We start from the raw sequence: 17,647 nt of genomic DNA on the forward strand, positions 1-17,647 counted from the left end.
CTCCCTTTCCTTGGGGCTTTCCTGCAGTAAGGATATTGGCAACCTTGTCATCTTACCCGAGTGCCCGGTTTTTATCTAGAAAGAATCTTAGGCTATCCTGTTATTGAGATGACCACTGCCACATCCCATTGCAACTTCACCCAACGTTTGCATCTGTGTTTAGTAGCACAGGATAGGCTAGGATTGGAAAGGCAAGAAGGCTATCGGGTTGATATTCTCTTGTTCGCTTTTCCCGCACGCAGGATTGTTCAGGCCAACTGTGGAGTCCCTGCCACAACCTCAAAAGCTTTCTCTGCCTCATTATCGAACTATGCAGTACACTTAGGGTAGAACTACATACCTGTGTTCTTTGTGTTCATGTTATGTTCATTATGTTAAGGCTAAACAGGTAGGGGAGGTTAGGAGGTAAATAGGTAGATTGGTGAGATATCTTCACATGTGATGAAGAACTGTGGGACTGTGTCCTCATGTCAAGACAGCTCGTGCATGTAGTATCTTTCCAACAGAATTGATCCCCATTTGGACGTAACTTCATGTAGGCCCTGGGTTCTGTTACTTACCTCATGGCCACGATTAGAGCCGATTTTACTGCTCCTCGGATGCTGCCTGAACTGCTGTGCTCTTCCAGCACCACTAATCCAGAATTGTGGAAATCCCCTTTGTGCCATTCTGATATGTGCCAAAGAATTTATTGTATGGATAGCTGCAGCACACCCTGCACTTGCTTACCTTCACTAACTTTTCAGACATTTCTTCATATTCCACTAATGTTGTGCCCCGGTGGGATGTTCTCTGCTTTTTTTGTGGAGATTGATGCATGTGGCAGTCCCATGCAAACATTGATCAAGTTGCTTCACGAACTCCAAGGCTGCCTGTAATTTCTGCAGTCTTGAGGAGTCTGGGTTCCATGTTTATCTAGGATGTGTGAGGTTGAATTTACTGTTTAAGGGGGCTATTCCTCAAGTTTTGTTTGATTGTCATCCCCATGCTCATGATCTTTAGCTATGTGGTGTGGAGACAGTGGTGGGGGGAGTGGGCAGATCAGAGGACTTCCTCATGGGTCTGCCCCTGGGCAGCCGTGGTGGCCTGAACAAAACCAAACTGTGGGCAGTTGAGGTGGTCGTTTGATGTAGCTGTCTGCTTCTTTTGTGGTGATGTATACACCCAAGTGCCCTTGGAATGTATGCCAGTACATTTGAGGAATTCGCCAGCCGCTAGGTGCATCATCAGTATCAGAAACGCTGTTTTACTTTGATAAGGTTTTCTATATTCCTTTTCTGCTACAGTGTCCCTTTTACCATTAGTTTATTAGGTTTTGTACTTCACCATCTGACTTGGATTCCATTTCTTATCTTGGCCTGTCCCCTTTTATCAAAGTGTGCACTTTATGGTTTGCAGGAACAATTGTAAAACACTGAGCTATCCATTCTAAATTCTTGGTAAATGATTTTGTACTAATCCTCTGTCTCATTTTCTGTACAATATTGGAATACAGCAACTCACTAAGGCCATAGCTTAATAGCCATTCATTGTGAGTCAGTACAGAGTAAAGATTGATAGGCAACTCCATTGGTATCACAGCCTCTCCTGATTTTATCCTCATCCAATTCCACAAACTATCTGGATCGGAATAAAGCACCCTCTCTGATTTTCTCTTCACACTTCTTCCAGCCATATCCCATTCCCTGGGCTGAGACACTGACATCAGTTGTAGCAGCTTTGTCTGAGAGTATCCATTTCACTTCAAATCAGGCATTTTACTTAGTTATAGTTAATAGATAATAATTTGACCTATTGTAAGTTCACATTTGTTTTTGGTATTGGTTTTGGTTTTATGGCCAGTTAACATGCTGTGTATATACGTAAACACACATTCATCAAATCTACTGTCACGGTATTATTTGGAATACATGTTCTATTGTTAAACTTATGCATTACTGTCCTTGATTTAGGTATTCCGTTACCTTCGAATATTCCTACCTGAAAGTGGCTTTGAAATTCTACCTTGTAATCGATACTCATCAGAATCCAATGGAGCAAAGATTGTGTCCTTAAGGAAGTGGTATGTATATTTTTGTCTTTAATGTTATATATAAATGGAGAGAGGCTGGTGTTGTGGGAGAAAACACTTTTTGTTCCTGTAACTTGATTGGAAGATTCCCCTGGCAAACTGGGTAAATGTGGCAGCCTGTCTCAGTTCACAGGTTCTGGCCCCACCTCTGGTCTTGAGCACAAAGCCTTGACTGATGCTTCTGTGCGATTGCAGTGCTTTTGAATGAGATCTAAAACAATGACCTATCTGCCCGTTCAGGTGAGTGTAGAAGATCAACTGGAGCATTCAGTAGAGCAGTCTTCTGGATAACAACATAACCAAAGCAGTTATGCTGATCATTTATCTCATTGCTGTTTGTGAGATCTTGCTGTGCTCACTTGCCAAAGCAACAGAAATAGCTAAGCTTCAAAAAGGTGGAAGATGTGAAAGATGCCATCAGAGCAAAAATTCTTCCTTTTGAAGTTTGTTGGGTGTAAGGATTGTAACATGAAAGGAATCTGGACAGTCTAAATTGCATTTCTGGTCAGTGATTAGATTAAATTAGATTCCCTACAGTATGGGAATATACTGTAGCCCTTCAGCCCAACAGGTCCACACCAACCCTCCAAAAAGTAACTCGCCCAGACCCATTCCCCTCTGACTAATGCACCTAACACTATGGGCAACTGAGCTTGGCCAATTCACCTGACCTGTACACCTTTGGATTATGGGAGGAAACTGGAGCACCTGGAGGCAGATACTGGGAGAATGTGCAAACTCCAAACAGACAGTCACCCGAAGCTGGAGTCGAACCCAGGTCACTGATGCTGTGAGGCAGCAGTGCCAACCTCTGAGCCTGCCCCACCGTGCTGCGCAGAATAGTACAAAAATACAAATTGTTCCTAACTTCACGTTGTTGGTCTTTAAACTTTTGAGCACAAAATATTTCTGCAGAAACTCCCCTCTACCTACAGCAGGTTTGCTCATGCAAATACTAATTGCACGCAATTGTGTCAGATTCTCAATGTATTGATGGATAAGATTTTTAAAGTTTAAAAGTCTAAGATCCCTAATCTAGTTTAAAATGTAGCAGAGAATGTTTTTTGATGCTTAACTGATCCAAGATTGAATAACAATTAAACAAAACCAGATTGCCTGTATTTAGTGAGAAGCTGAAGTTTTCAACAGTTGCTTGCAGGGCAATTGGAAAGTACGGTCTTCAGGCACTATCACTCAGCTGTGTGTAAGCCATTAAGAACAACAAATGGGATGGTCACAGCTGCTCAGTCAAGTAGTAAACAACATTATTAAGCTTATTAAACTTTGCAGAATACATGCTCTACTTAGGATATTCTAAGTGGCACCTTTTGTAATTGGTTTTGACAATGACATAGGCACTGCCCTGGAAAACATTTCATTAATGTGGTTTAGAGAGTTGAGTACAAAATGTACGCTGACATGCCCCATGTAGTACTGAGGGAGTGCAGCACTGTCAGAGATACCTTTATTCAGATGAGTGGTTAAACTGAGGCCTCTCACACCCTCACAGGTACGTAAGTGACCCCATGGCATTATTTTGAAGAAGAACAATGGGAAATTCTCCCCAGTGTCCTGAACAATATTCTTCAAGCAACTTGTAATGTGGAAAACAAAACTAGTAACTATGCAGACGTTGGCTGAGGAGTATTTCATTGGTTATAAAATGCTCTGGTCAATTTGAGACTGTAAGCGGCACTTTTTTGTGATTGCTGATTTGGATTCCACTTAGCTGGACCTCGCCAATGAGGCTTCCAATAGGCAACAAGGGTACTTAGAGTCATAGAGATGTACAGCATGGAAACAGATCCTTCGGTCCAACCCGTCAATGCTGACCAGATATCCCAACCCAATCTAGTCCCACCTGCCAGCACCCAGCCCATATCCCTCCAAACCCTTCCTATTCATATACCCATCCAAATGCCTCTGAAATGTTGTAATTGTACCAGCCTCCACCACATCCTTTGGCAGCTCATACCATACACGTACCACCTTCTACAGGGCAACTTTTTCACGCAGGTCTCTTTTATATTTTTCCCCTCTCACCCTAAACCTATGCCCTCTAGTTCTGGACTCCCCAACCTCAGGGCAAAGACTTTGTCTATTTATCCTATCCATGCCCCTCATAATTTTGTAAACCTCTATAAGGTCACCCTTCAGCCTCCGACGCTCCAAGGAAAACAGCCCCAGCCTGATCAATCTCTCCCTGTAGCTCAGATCCTCCAACCATGGCAACATCCTTGTAAATCTTTTCTGAACCCTTTCAAGTTTCGCAACATCTTTCCGATAGGAAGTAGACCAGAATTGCACGCAATATTCCAACAGTGGCCTAACCATTGTCCTGTGCAGCCGCAACATGCTTGTTTGGTGCAAGAGGAAATTAACCCTAGGCTGCTTTATTATACCTAATTACTTGTTGCAGAGATGCTCAAGCTAGTTGCAGAATCTCGGAGTCCACAACTATCATGTTAACTGTGTAAAATCAGCCTTCCCACAAACTTAGAATTATCTAATTATTATATTCCCTTGTCCACTGAAGGATTATACTAGGATATGTTTTCCTGTAGAATGTGAGTTTTGATAGGAATTGACTTCCAAAACCCACTATCAATTTTTCATCTGTCCATTGACATCCTCATGTCAATGTGGTTTCCAGCAGGCATCAAAGGCTGGTGTGGATGTGGATGTATGCGTGTGAGGTGCTTTCCCTCCCTTATTGGGGCGATAAGGGTAGACCATTCAGACCCACACACCTGTTTGGCCATTCAATAAGATCATGGCTGATCTGATAGAAACTTCAGTCTGCATTCTCACTTACCCCCAATAATCTTTGACCCATTGATTAACACACATCTACCTACCTCTACATACAATATGTTGAGGAACTCTGCTTCCAACGTCTTTTCAGGAAGAGAATTCCAACTTCACACAAAGCTCAGAAGAAAAACTCACCTCATCTCTGGTTTAAATGGGTGATTCCTGATTTTAAATGGTGACTCCTAGTTCTAGATTCTCCCATAAGAAGGAATATCCTCCCCACAGCTACCCTGGTAAAATCCCTTAGGATCTTGTATGTTTCAATTGAGCTGTCTTTTACTCTTCTGAATTCCAGCACATACTAGTCAGGTCTGTCCAACATTGTCTCATGAGACAACCTACTCACTCCAAGAATAGTCTAGTAAATATCCCCTGAACTGCTTCTAACGCATTAATATTTATAATTAAGGTGACCAGTATTGTGCCCAGGATTTCAGATGTGGTCTCATAGCTCCCTGTATAATTGAAGAATAATGTCCCTACTTTAGTACGGGATTTGTTTCATCCTGTGGTAAATGATTAAATTCTGTCAGCTTTCCTAATTACTTGGTGTACCTGTATACTAACCTGTGGTGATTCATGCATTATGACATCTACGTTCCTCTGCAATACAGAGCTCTGTAATCTCTCACCATTGAGATCATTAGCTTTTTTTATGATATCTGACAAAATGGATGCTTTCACATTTTTCTACATTATGCTCCAGACTTTTGTCCACTCCTTTAACCTATCTTTATCCCTTTGTAGCCTTTTTTGCAACTTAATTTTCTACCAATCTTATGTCATCAGCTAATGTCACAATCGTCCCTTCAGTCCTTTCATCAAAATCGTTTATATAAGTTTGTAAACAGTTGTGGTCCCAGGACTGATACCTGTGACACATCACTTGTTACATCTTGCCAACCTGAAAAAGACTATATATGCCTAACCTCCATGTCCTGTAAGCCAGCCAAGCTTATATCCCATGTTAATAAGCTACCCACTACACTGTGAACTTTAATTTTCTGCAATAGCCCACGATATGGCACTTTATCAAATGCCTTCTGAAAATCCAAGTTTAACAAATTCACTGGTTTCCCTTTATCTAGAGGGCATGTTACCTCCTGAAGGAACTCCATTGGATTATTCCTCTTTCACAAAACCATGTTGACTCTGCCTGATTATGTTGAATGTTTCTGTGATACTTAGCCTGAGGTGAAGACTCCATTGGAGAGCTCTTGCTACATCCTTACGTGGGATAAGTTTACTGGCAAAGTCTTTGCGTCCCAGAGGATTTAGGATCTTAATGGTCTGTGAGGCTAGTTTTCACACCGAATAATGCCATTCCCAATCAGCACCATGTTTGTGCAGTAACATTTTCAGCAGCTTTCCTGCCCACTGCAGTTTAATCAGCAGTCTACTTCTTATTTCACAGGAAGGAGAATGATAAGATTGAGTTGCTAGTTGGCTGCTTGGCAGAACTTTCTGAGAAGGAGGAATCCCTCCTACGCCCAGGGGAGAATGACTTCAGTGTGATGTACTCTACTCGGAAAAAATGTGCTCAACTCTGGCTGGGCCCTGCTTCCTTCATCAATCATGGTATGTAGATAACTGACCTTTTTAAAGATTATGTATTTCTGTCAAAAATATTTGCCTATTTTGTTTTATATGCTCTACATCTCCAGAAGGCTGCACTGATACTTTATCAGACGTACTTGTCTTGAGATTATATTCAAGTCTGAGAACTCTGCTCACTTGCTCTTTGATGCATTACTCACAGAATATCATTGATACTCTGAAGTGGCACCCAGCCCTAGGGAGACTGATCTGCAGCTAGCTGACCCTGAACTAACCCCATATCGGCCAGTTTCGCTGCATTAGATTTTAAACTGAGACCCAGCCTGGGTTCAGTGTGAAATAACCTATGATACTACTGTTTTGTAGAAAACCACTGGAGTTATCTCTGGTGTGCTGGTTAATATTAATCCCTCAATCGTCCTCACTAAAACATCAGCTCATTATTGTAGAGCTGTTTTTGGGAGCTTACTGTGCCCAAATTGGCTGCCACATTTCCTACAATAGTGTTGACTCACATGGCAGTGAAGCATTTTCTGAGGTTGTGAAAGGCACAATATCAGTGCAAACTTTCTTTTTGTCTCAAAACTACCCATCCTGCTAAGCTCATAGCCACTATGTCCTTAGTTAGAAGCATTGTCAATTAATAGGGGCGGCACAGTGGCTCAGTGGTTAGCACTGCTGCCTCACAGCACCAGGGATCTGGGTTCGATTCTAGCCTTAGGTGATTGTGTTTGCACATCCTCCCCGTGTCTGCGTGGGTTTCCTCCGGGTGCGCTGGTTTCCTCCCACAGTCCAAAGATGTGCAGGTCAGGTGAATTGGCCATGCTAAATTGCCCATAGTGTTAGGTGCATTAGTCAGGGATAAATATAGTGTACAGGAATGGGTGTGGGTGGGTTACTCTTTGGATGGTCTGTGTGGACTTGGGCCGAAGGGCCTGTTTCCATACTGTAGGAATATCTAACCTAATACTCCTTTCTCAGTTTGTGGTTAAATGTACTTTGTCCATCATAACATTTATGTTTAAAACCAGTTTTTCCTTCCAAAGACAGTTTTACACTTGATGTCTGTCCTGAGAATTTGCACATTTTTATGCTTAACAAATGTATTATCAAATTAACGTAACGTCCTTTCAGTTCTGTGGTTAGGATTTGAATTTAAATCAATCTGATACGATGGAAATTTCTTGTCTCTGGTTCTAAGGAATCTAAGTGAACTTTATTTGAAGAAGTCTCCACTCAGTCCTGAATGAGCATGCACAGCCTAAACCTGTTAATAAAATGCATTAATTGGTTTTAAGTTACTGGTTCACTCCGTTCTCACTTTTCTCTCCTCTTGTCTGTATTACATTTTATCTATTGTTTTTCCACATAATTATTTAAGAAACAATGATGGTCCCAGCCCTGACACAACCCACCCAATGCTCTCCCATCACCAAACCTCTTCACCTTACATTAGTTCTTCGAGCAACTACTCATTTTGTATCCTCCAAGCCAATCTCCTAATCGTTCCTTAGGTTTACCCTGCATTCCCATAGCCTTATATTAAGATGAAGCTTTAGTAGTTGAGGAAAAATGCATTCCAGGGCTTCCTGTGGTCCACTCATGATGTAACTTCCTTTGTGAATCCAGTATGCCTACTGTTTACTGAGTTGCTGGTTGGATTATTCTCACCTTTATTTCCAATAATCCATTCTATTCTACCACTGTGCGATCAGACCGAAAGCCAGTCGTTTCAATTTGTCCACCACCTTTGACTGGGCATCACATTAATATGTTTCCAGTCTGCTACAATAATGTCCCAGTGACTATCACTTCTGTCTTAATCATCATTGCTGTCTTTGAAATCTCCTTCCTCTGTCTCTCAGTGCTCTGGGATAAATATCATCTCTTCTTTGAGATTTATTTTGAGTGCTTTAGACTCTCCACCTTGACCTTCCTATGAAAGAATTGGTTTATGGTCAACACTGTTCCAAATCAAGGTTTGTTGTCTTAAAATAGTAACCTTGATTTTGCTATTCCAAATAGTCCAATTGTCATCATTTCTTGTCATCAAGAAATTGATTACCGTTTAGCGAGGTACTCCTGAAGATACTATATGTCTCAAGTTAGTATTTTTTGAAAGGAGCATGTTTGAATAAAGTTAACTTTAATTATTAATGTTCCTCTGTTTTCTCTCTCTATCTATCTCTCTCTATCTCTCGCTGTCTCTCTTCCCTGAAGACTGCAGACCGAACTGTAAGGTAAGATAGCAACTGTTTTCATTTTCAGCTGGTTTTATATTGTTGTAATAGCTGCCTGATGTTGGACCAAGGGTTTTGCACTGTGGCTTTGAATGCAGTGCTCAAAACTATGCCCAGCACTTGTGACCGCTCCTAGGTGAAGGCACCAGCTCGCACTGGAGTGTAAACCTCGTTCTGTATCAGCAGATTTGGTCTTCAATCTTCCAACAGACCAAGGGCTATCGTCTGGGCTATTATCTCAGTGCAGGACCTGGAGCATTGTCGGAGATGCTGCTTTTTTTTTGGGATGAGATGTTAAACTATGGCTCTGTCTGCCAATGTTTGTTCCTCTTCCAACCCTACAAATCTGAGTTACTCACCATTCCCCTGTATCTGTTGTTTGGGAAATTGGATAGAAAGGGTTGGACACTTGTCAAAATTAATTCTGTGACTGTGTTCTGTATAGGCCCCAAGGAGGTAGAAAGCTTTTCTTTGCTTGCTTGACTTTTGGACAAAACACATGCGGTAATTAGGAGCGTGACCCTGTCATCACATAGTTGAAGGTCACTTTGTCCAATTTAAAAAGATCTAATTCCCTTCTGGACAGAGATGTGCTAACCTGATGGGCATCAATTCTTGAAACTTTCCTGCTTCCTTATATTCACCAGGCAGTGCCTTTCTGCACAATTCACATCATGTTAATTGTGAATTTCTTCCCGTTCCCTTTATAAATCAGGAGGACATCATTGACTCAGTACAACTACCTCTGTGTGCGTTGCGTCCAGAAAGATATTAGTTATGTTAATTGTATTGTTAAGCGAAAGGATAAAGAATTGAAGATATTTTTCGATTAAGTACCTTGAGCAAAAATTTCATAAAAGGAACTTCATTTGGGACTGATGATGGTGGTGAAAGTTGGACTCCATCAACCCCTGACACTACTATTTATTTGGTGCGTTTCCTTTAATAAAGTGTTGCACACCTGCTTAATTGTGAGCAGAAACTCTGGTTTAGAGCATAGAAGCTGTGTGTACCGCTCTGTAACACGGTGTCTCCATACTTCAGTGTAAAACACAACTAGCTGGATGTGTTATATTTCCTTGCTGTTTGGAAATTGGCTGCAGAATAACAGGAATTTGCCCCATATTTTTCTGTTTTTGTCCTTCCACAGTTTGTTCCAACTGAAGGTGACCGAGCATGTGTCAAAGTTCTTCGAGACATTGAACCTGGAGATGAGATCACCTGTTACTATGGTGACAGCTTTTTCGGTGAAAAGAATGAGCTATGCGAATGCTACACTTGTGAAAGGTAAGGGATATAATCATCAAAAAGCAGAGACCTGTGGTTTTCTGGAAACCAGAACAAAAAATGCCAGAGATTTTCAGGATGTCAAGGCAGTAGCTGCAGACAGAGAAGCTCTTTAACACTTCAGGCCAATTATCAGAATTTGACGAAGTCAGGAATGAGGTAGGATTTGAGCAAGGGGTAAGTGGGACCAGGACGAAAGGAAGGTCTGTGACTGGGTGAAAGACAGAAGAGTTTGACTTCCAGGACAAATGGGAATGCTGTTGGGGCAGCGCTTGGCCCATATCCCTCTAAACCCTTCCTATTTATGGAATTTCTGATATTGCACTCCATCACCACCACCACCACCACCACACCCCACACCCAACAACATCCTGCACCCTATCTCGCTGACATCAGTTGCCTTTTAAATGCTAAAGTTGTACCAGCCTCTTCCACTTTCTCTGGCAGCTCATTCCATACACGCACCACCCTCTGTGTGAAAACGTTGCCCCTTATGTCCCTTATATATCTTTTCCTTCTCGCCCTGAACCTATGCTGTCTAGTTCTGGACTCCCCCACCCCCGAGAAAAGGCCGTGTCTATTTATCCTATCCATACACCTCAATCTTAGATTCCCTTCAGTGTGGAAACAGGCCCTTCGGCCCAACAAGTCCACGCACCCCTCCAAAGAGTATCCCACCTAAACCCATTCCTCATTCCTCTACATTTACCCTTGACTAATGCACCTAACCTACACATCCCTGAACACTATGGTCAATTTAGCATGGCCAATCCACCTAACCTGCACATCCTTTGGATTGTGGGAGGAAACTGGAGCACTCAGAGGAAACTCTCGCAGACACTGGGAAAATGTGCAGACTCCACACAGAGAGTTAGCTGAGGGTGGAATCGAACCTGGGTCCCTGGTGCTGTGAGGCAGCGGTGCTAACCACAGAACCACCGTGCCTCATGATTTTATAAACCTCTATAAGGTCACCCTCAGCTCCGACGCTCCGGGGAAAACAGCCCCAGCCTAGTCAGCCCTTCCCTATAGCTCAAACCCTCCAACCCTAGCAACATCCTTGTCAATCTTTTCTCACTCTTTTCAAGTTTCACAACATCCTGCCTTCACTATCCTATCTACCTGCGACTCTACTTTCAAGGGACTAAGAACCTGCACGCCAAGGTCTCTTTGTTCAGGAACATGCCCCAGGACCTTACCATTAAGTGTGTCCTTGCCCTTCTAGGGGGGGAGAGGGCCTGGATATGGAAGGTGCTATAGAAGGAGCCGCAGTAACTTGCAGTAGTGTATTTTGTAAATGGTAGGCACTGCTGCTACTGTGTGCTCGTGGTGAAGAGAGTAAACGTTGAAGATGTTAGGTGGGTGGCAATCAGGTTTGCTGCTTTGTCTCGGATGGTGTCAAGCTTCTACACCGGTGACTACCAGCCCTTTGGTGAGACAACGTAAAAGCTGCTAGGAAGGAGAAAATGATCAGAAATTCATGAATGAAGCTCCGTTTTATTCCTTAAACGAGAAGGTTGATCTTTGCTCTTTCCAGGCGAGGAGAAGGAGCCTTCAAGATGAAGAAGCGTGCCATTGACATGGGCACATTCTGCAAGTATGGACTGAGAGAGACCGACAGTCGCCTGAGTCGTATGAAACAGAAAGGCAAAGGACGCCGGCCCAAGGGAGCACATGTTGATTTATATCAGAAAACAGTGGAAAGAGCCTTGTGGCAGAGTGAGTATAGCCACAGAAAAGAAAAGCTTGTACAGCAAAAATTGAGTTAGCCGCTGCTCCTCCGACTGGAATTTCTGAAATTGCTCCCCCCCCCCCCCCACCACCACACCCCACACCCCAACAGCATCCTGCACCCTATCTCATTGACATCAGTAGTACTATATAAAATATTAGTGTAGCCTGTATGAAAAGGCTGTAAAAGAACTGGCTAAACATTGGAAGTATTTTTCCCTCCATGTTATCATGAAAAGAGTCAAAGGTAGAGAGGCAGTAGGCTTCTGCATGTTGTATTATACATCAAGAATTGCTTTTGTTGGGTTCCTTTGATTACTAAGAATGGCAACCAGAAATTTTGATTTACCAGCACCACCCTATCGTGGTGCTTGCTGGATAATGGAAATTTTACTGTTTTATTAGGTCAGCCAGTCAGGATATCTGGAGGATGGTGTTGTTGTTATAGAATGTGTGGGCGCAACAACATTCTGAGGAGTTCACTAAACGGAATTTATCTTTTATCGGTAGTTGAGCACACTAAAATTGATTCATAATCATTGTATTCAGCTTTTGTTCACAAGCTAGTTACAGATAAGAAAGATAGTTTGGCTCTCCTGATCTCATCCATCTAGAACGAAGTCCCAACACACGTGGGGTTGTTAAATGATTTTCACTTTCACTTCTCTTTCGGAAAGTCCATTCCCTAAACGTACCAGCTCTGAATTTTCCATTTACTCATTTCAAACTCTGCCCCTCTTATTTTTTACTATCACAGTTTAACTTTCCGGATTTTCCTTGCCTGCACTGTCTTTGAGTAATTAGTCATGAGTAAGTCTAGAAAATCAACTAGTGGAGGGTCTCCTTGTGGTTCTGCTCCTGGGCGTGATCGAAGTGGCCATCAATAGTTCTAGGCAGAGGGCTGTTATACCTGACTCTTTCATGGTTACGTCTGTGCTACGGTGTCTGTTGAGAGGGAGTACATAGTGTTCACTGGCATGACAGAGGCCTTTAGACACTAGTGATTTCCGTTAACCATTAGTCTGTATTTTTGTTACAACGCCACATCAGGGCTGTTTAACCTACTTTGTTAATTTCAAGGTTAAAAGAGCAAAGTTCAAGACCTTGGTCTCTAGTTCTTATTGATTCTCTCATGGGTTGTGGGTGTCAATGGCAGCACCAACATTGGTTACCCATCCCTAACTGTTCTTGAACTGAGTTGCTTGCTGGACCATTTCAGATCACAGTGAAGTGTCAACCACATTGCTATGGGTCTGGAGTCACGTATAGGCCAGACCAGGGAAGAATGGCAGATTTCCTTCCCTGTAGCATCTGAGGGAACCAGTCGGATTTCAAGATTTAACGTTTCTTCTTAAATCAGCCTAGCAATCAGCTTGTTGCTGAATTTTACAAACTTTCCAACATCTTTGTCTCTTCTGGTTACCAGAACTGGGCATGGTCCTCGAGGTGAACGTCATGTTATAAAGTGTCTACTAAGGACATTGGCACAGCCCAGGAGCAGGCTGCATGCCCCTCACTGCTGATCAAGCAGACCACAAACAATGGTTGTAAATTCCACAAGTAAATGGGGACCTTTCTCTATGAATCTCCTACCCCATGTTTCAAATCAGATTGGTTATTAAATGACCCTAATGCCAGCACTAGTGGAAGAACTATAATTGGTACCAGTATCCTTATGGTGTAGAGAGGGAAAAATAGCCCATTTAACTGCTATGCAGTGAATGTTACTGGATTGTATGTGTTGGTTGTGACGTGAGGGTAGATCCAACTCCATTATTATACTCTGTTATTATTGGTTTAAGGGCAGCCAATCCTCACCAGCTTGAGGTCTTAGGGAATGGATGTATAGATGAGATAGTAGTAAGAGCATTGCAAAATAGGACAAAAGCCATTGTGTTTGGAGCCTGTCCTGCCTATTGCCGAGCGTGTTTATTGATCTTGAGCTTTTTTTTTTTACTTTCAGCTTCAGCCAGAAGGCTGTCCTTAAGTTCAAGGAGGGGTAAACGTGGAAAATGGAAAAGGCGGACTCCAAGTAGAGCCCACTCAAAGTCACCACCTGTGCTTCGCTTGACGCCTTTGCAACTGCAGAAGGCTCAGGCTGGTGAAGAGACGGACGTGGCAACCGATGCAGGCTCAGTGACGCATTTGCAGAATGGGAGCCAGACTGCTGATCAGGGAGGGGAATCTCCTTCATGGAAAGGTGAGGCAGAAAGGCTTCACTGTGAATTTGGCCATTCCTCAATACCAGAGCTTCAGCCCACTGCTGGGCAAACTGGTCTTGAAAAACCTGTAACATTCCAGATGCCAGAAGGCATCTTCCTAAAGGACCTGCGAGTGGATTTACGCGATTGCACGAACCTGGCTGGACCATTGACCAATATAGATGAAGCAGCTACAAGGGAAAACGGGAGGTATTTATGGGACAAGCCAGAGGTAGACCCGGGGCCAGTTACCCCCCAGTGTCCAGGAGACGTGACCACACAGAAAGCTCCAGCCAGCACCAATGCAGTCCTAGCACCTAAGCTCAAGTCAAGAAAGTTAGCACAGCTCATTTGGAAGGATTGTAATACACCTCATTTACCTGAAGTGACCCTTCCTTCATTGGACCAAGCACTAACAAAACCTCAGAGCACAAAAGAAGCCATTTCTCCAGGCTCACCACCTCATCATTTACAGACTGCCAGGGAGAAGGGGTCTACTGGCACATTGACCAGGAAACGGAGGAGGAGGAAAAGGGCATTGAGAAGGAAAACCTGTCAAAAGAGGAAGAGCTCACAAAGCCCAGAGATACCACCAAGGAGAGCATTTGGTTTGACCCACTTTGTGAAAATCGATTTGAGTAAGGATGCCGTCCTTGTAACCAGTGTCAAAAATGAAGCACAGAGCTCAGCACAAGGCAAGGCAACCTCTCGGCAAAACTGCAGACAAAGTCCACAGGTTTCAGCGGACGGGAACTGTCAAGCTGTACACTCAGCGGAAATCCGAGATGTCCGCGTAGTTCTGGAAGATATTTCGAAGATCTGTGAGTGTGCCACTCGGACATGGTACGTTCGAAGGAGGATGGCTGTGAAGCGAAGCATGGGCGCTGAGGGAGGGAGCTGTTTGGTGGATTCCAAACTGGGAGCTGAACACACAGCAGCCGACAGATTGTGGAGGACTTTGCCCTGTGCCGAGCTTCACTCTCCTGCGAGCAGGCCAGTGAGACAATACAGGTGGACAGCTCACGGGCAGAAAGCAGGTGGTCGGCAGCCGCTAAAGCAAACCAACAAAAGGAAAGCGCCCGATGGGGAGAGAATAGCAATAGTGAATGGATTGGGCTCAGCAGCCATTAACAACCCAGTGCATGACGCAACCCAGCGCAAACGCTCCAAACATTTCCCAAGCTACGCACAGGAGACAAGGGTGTGTAGCAGAGAGGTGACGGGGCTGGGACCATCACATAGTGCAGTGTGTGCCGAGGGCATGCTGGCCCACGATTGTTTTGTTTCCTCGATGGAAGATGACAAAAGACCTGCAGCTTTCACCCCGTTTGCTAGATCCAAGCACTTGCGTCTGGTTGTCAGTCATGGCTCTATAGACTTTGATATCTCCTCTTCGGCGAGTGAAGACTCTGTCTGAGTATTACGTTGGGGTCAGAAGTGTTTCCACCCTACCCTCCTTTACGCCCTCACCCACCTCCCCCAACCCTCAAACCCCATAACGAACTATCTTACAAAAAGGAGAGAAAGAAATTCAATTTCTAATGCTGCCCATACACACACACACACACACAGATAATGTTGAAATTCCTTCCTCCTGTATTCTGTTATTGATGAGCTAACAGGTTGAACTGTAGCTGTTTCCCTGGTTTGCACAATGATTTTGAGATCGTGGGGCTCTACTTGACATCAACTTTGCACTCCCAAGCATGGGATTCTGCCAAACCCAATTGGAAGCCCCTGTCTGCAGGCTTCCTTTGTTCTCAACCAGTGCAGGGGTGATTAGCATTCTTGTTGGCCACATTGTAATTTGGGAATGTGGGGGTTTGGGAAATCAGCCGACCTCCATTGAGGACAGCATCAGCTGGGGTGCTCTTTGGATCAAGCAGCTGGCTTGGTCGTTCCGTATCTGGGTTAAGGGGGGCTGAGGTACCAGAGAGCTGCCACTGTCCTGAAGCTGCAGGAGTCATGAGAAGGCAGGAGAGTCGGGGAAACTTAAAGAAACAAAGCTTTATCTCTGTGCAAACTAGGAAGTGGCTGTGTCTGTCCTGCTGGTCGGTTTAGGCCGTGGATTCTTGAAGTAAGTAGCTCGCGAACTGGCAAGTCACACAGCATGTAAAGTACAACTCATAGAAGTGAGATTAGTTTGAACTTTCCTTCGAGTGCTCCTTAAAGAGAATTTGAAGTACACTCTCTCTCATTTTCTTGACTCAGTCCCAGGGACAATTCGTAAAGCTTCATATAACCTCAGGATAACAACTTTTGGTGCTTATTGGTCAGCTGATGTGCTTGATATCCTTCCTCATGAGAAAAGTAAAAACTTTTTTTTAAAGCCAAGCCTTTCCTCTTTGTGTCTGTGAAGTCTAAAAGCAGTTTTACGGGTTTTCCTTTTCTCGTGGTTCTAACAAGGTCTGAACGTTTCACGCGTCTCCAAGAGTCAGTGATGACATTCGGATTTCTGGGATCATAAAGCAAGCAGGCAGACCATTCGGCCTGTTGTCCCAGTGCTGGTATTTTTGTTTAAACAGTTGTCTTATTGAGACCTATTGCCTTGTCTTTTCCCCATAATTTTGCAATGTTTCCTTTTCACATACATTTATAATGGTATTCTCAAAGTTGTGATTGTTACATTCTGGAAGCAGATTCAATCTATTGTGTTTAAGAAAAGTCTCAACTCCCTCCTCACCCAGCTCTTGTTATCATAGAGTCAGAGAGTCATTTAGCATGGAGACAGACCCTTCGGTCCAACCAGTCCATGCCGAACTTAATCCCAAACTAAACTAGTCCCACCACCTGCCTGCTCCTGGCTGATATCCCCTCAAAGCTTTCCAATTCATGTATCCATCCAAATATCTTCAAAAGTGTGGTTTCAGTAAAATATAATGGCAAGACTGTTACGGAAAACACTCAGTAGTGCAGCTAAAAGTTTGGATCTTTAAAGTAGGACATTAGCAGTTAGAAACATGTACTATTCATGGTGTTTCTGTCCGTGTCTTTCACTGGGTTTGTGAGTAATTTGATAGTGATTTAAGAATGCAACATCAAAGTGTTTTCTTCCTAATATCTTAGCACCAGTGTGGTAATTCGGCCCATGACAACACTGACTCTAGCTCATGGATTACAGGGTGAGAATACAATATGTCCGTGTGCTACCTTTAGAAGTGTAAATGTATCTGTGCACACGTGAGTCTGTTTGTGCACGTTTGGCCGTGTGCTCCCTCTGCTGGCCTGAGCTGGGTCTTAAAAAAATTTACTCTTAGCTGTACTGTTCGTCAGAAGCAACTAAATAAGGATGCTATATACCTGCCATTTTGTCCAGGCAGTTCAGCTAAAGAGAGTCCCGTTAAAAGCAATCAAGGTTAAAGGATCTAGCTATATGTCTTAGGCAATGCATTTTTAGGCTTCCTATCTGCTGTCTGGAAACGTTCTGTCTGTGTAACTAGGATAAGTGATTTGGCAAAGCGGTAACACTTAAGGAGGAGTGTTCAGCCCTTGGAATCTGCTCCCCTTTTCAGTTATATTACGGCTCTACGTCAAAATCCACCTTCCACACATACTTTGATTCCTAAGATAAGTAAAACTCGATATGTCTCACTGATAAATATACTTTGAGTGTCCACAGCACTCTTAAGTTAGGGAATTGCAAAGATTTAGATCCTTTTGAACAAATCTGTCCTCGCCTCAGTCCTAACCTGAGATTGTGATACAGAATTCTATCCATTATTTTTCTCAAATTATTCTTCTTTGTT

General features: G+C 43.4%; 1 protein-coding gene across 1 annotated transcript in view; it reads left to right on the plus strand.

Annotated features, from left to right (window-relative positions):
- Positions 1-16,235, plus strand: part of LOC140489296 (histone-lysine N-methyltransferase KMT5C-like) — a 33,252-nt gene extending 17,017 nt beyond the window's left edge. Inside the window, exons 4-9 of the mRNA XM_072588687.1 lie at positions 1,953-2,062; positions 6,300-6,463; positions 8,663-8,682; positions 9,833-9,969; positions 11,507-11,688; positions 13,664-16,235. Coding sequence (XP_072444788.1) covers positions 1,953-2,062; positions 6,300-6,463; positions 8,663-8,682; positions 9,833-9,969; positions 11,507-11,688; positions 13,664-15,318 — 2,268 coding nt within the window. The 3' untranslated portion in view covers positions 15,319-16,235. The remainder of the gene's footprint in view (positions 1-1,952; positions 2,063-6,299; positions 6,464-8,662; positions 8,683-9,832; positions 9,970-11,506; positions 11,689-13,663) is intronic.
- Positions 16,236-17,647: the final 1,412 nt, after the last annotated feature.

This window comes from Chiloscyllium punctatum, chromosome 18 (genome assembly GCF_047496795.1).
Source record: "Chiloscyllium punctatum isolate Juve2018m chromosome 18, sChiPun1.3, whole genome shotgun sequence".
Lineage (NCBI taxonomy): Eukaryota > Metazoa > Chordata > Chondrichthyes > Orectolobiformes > Hemiscylliidae > Chiloscyllium > Chiloscyllium punctatum.